This window comes from Cryptosporidium bovis (genome assembly GCF_009768925.1).
Source record: "Cryptosporidium bovis isolate 45015 chromosome Unknown contig_49, whole genome shotgun sequence".
NCBI classification, from domain to species: domain Eukaryota; phylum Apicomplexa; class Conoidasida; order Eucoccidiorida; family Cryptosporidiidae; genus Cryptosporidium; species Cryptosporidium bovis.
In genome coordinates, this window is record NW_027125009.1 from 1 (window position 1) to 1,288 (window position 1,288).

At 25.2% G+C, this 1,288-nt stretch overlaps 1 protein-coding gene across 1 annotated transcript; it reads left to right on the plus strand.

Moving 5' to 3' along the window:
* Positions 1-27: 27 nt before the first annotated feature.
* Positions 28-408, plus strand: FG379_002956 (uncharacterized protein; the record flags this gene model as incomplete). Its single annotated transcript, XM_067328277.1, has 1 exon — positions 28-408. A coding segment is annotated over one exon (381 nt), but the record flags the coding sequence as incomplete, so codon positions are not given.
* Positions 409-1,288: the final 880 nt, after the last annotated feature.

Consider the following 1,288-nt stretch of genomic DNA (forward strand, 5'->3'; position numbering starts at 1 on the left):
TCACCAACTCCACCACAATCACCAAAGCCAAAAGATAGTAATAAAAGAAAATGCCTTACATTGAAAGAACTTTTAAAATTAAGAGGGAGTTATTCACAAAATTCATCGCCAAAACAGTCCACAGTACCTACACCAATACCAGAAGAAGATGAAGAGGACGAACAAAGGTCACCAACTCCACCACAATCACCAAAGCCAAAAGATAGTGATAAAAGAAAATGTCTTACATCGGCGGAACTTTTAGAAATGAGAGGGAATTATCAACGAAAATCATCGCCAAAACAGTCCCCAGTACCTACACCAATACCAGTAGAAGATGAAGAAGGCGAAAAAAGAACACCAACTCCACCACAGTCACCAAAGCCACAAAAAGAAGCTGGAACACAATTATTTGGATTTTATGTCTAGAAACTAAACAAAGCAAATTATAAAATATGGTATATTTTCTACAATAATTATTTTTATAATTTAATATAATACCCCTACTAAGACTCAGAATAAATAAAAGAATAAAATAAGTAATAAATTTACTTTTAATTTCCAATACTAAAAAACAAAGTTTTGTTTTGTCAGATCATCAAAACTATGTAATGATAAAACTCCGATATGATTTGTATCAGTAATAACAGACTATTGATTATTAAAGAAAATAATAATACACTCTAATAAATAAATTTATTAAGAAACGAAAATAACTATGATATAAACATAAAATATTTGAAGACAAATAAATATGCATCTTTATATTTAGGTGAATGATTATTTATTAATGGAATGCCAACTAAATTCAAATTCATTATATAGTGAATATTTTATTACTAGTGAAATTTAATGCAAATTTCGTTGATTAATTAAATAATTAGTCATTAAGATTATTATAATACTTATTTCTTAAATGAAATAGCAAATATATAATTAAATTAAATATTTATTTCTAAAAATATAATGGAGATTTAAATATTATTACACGCTCAGAAACTATAAATGTTGATAATTATAGTTAATAAATATAAACAGTAACAATTTGTCAAAAATATAAATGCAATTTATATCAGGCATAATTTTATATTTACGAAAATGAAACCAAAATTTACAAATTGAAGCTACTATTTTGTGTGTATGTGTGTTTTTTTAAATTCACTTGTTAAAATATATTATTATAAAATTGTTTATCTTCTTTCATATGAGTGTCTTATTTTGCGGATAAAAGTATTTACTTTCCGAGAAATCTCGGTTATAAATATATTTTTCTAAATAATTTGTCTGAATAAGAGTTAAGAATTAAAAC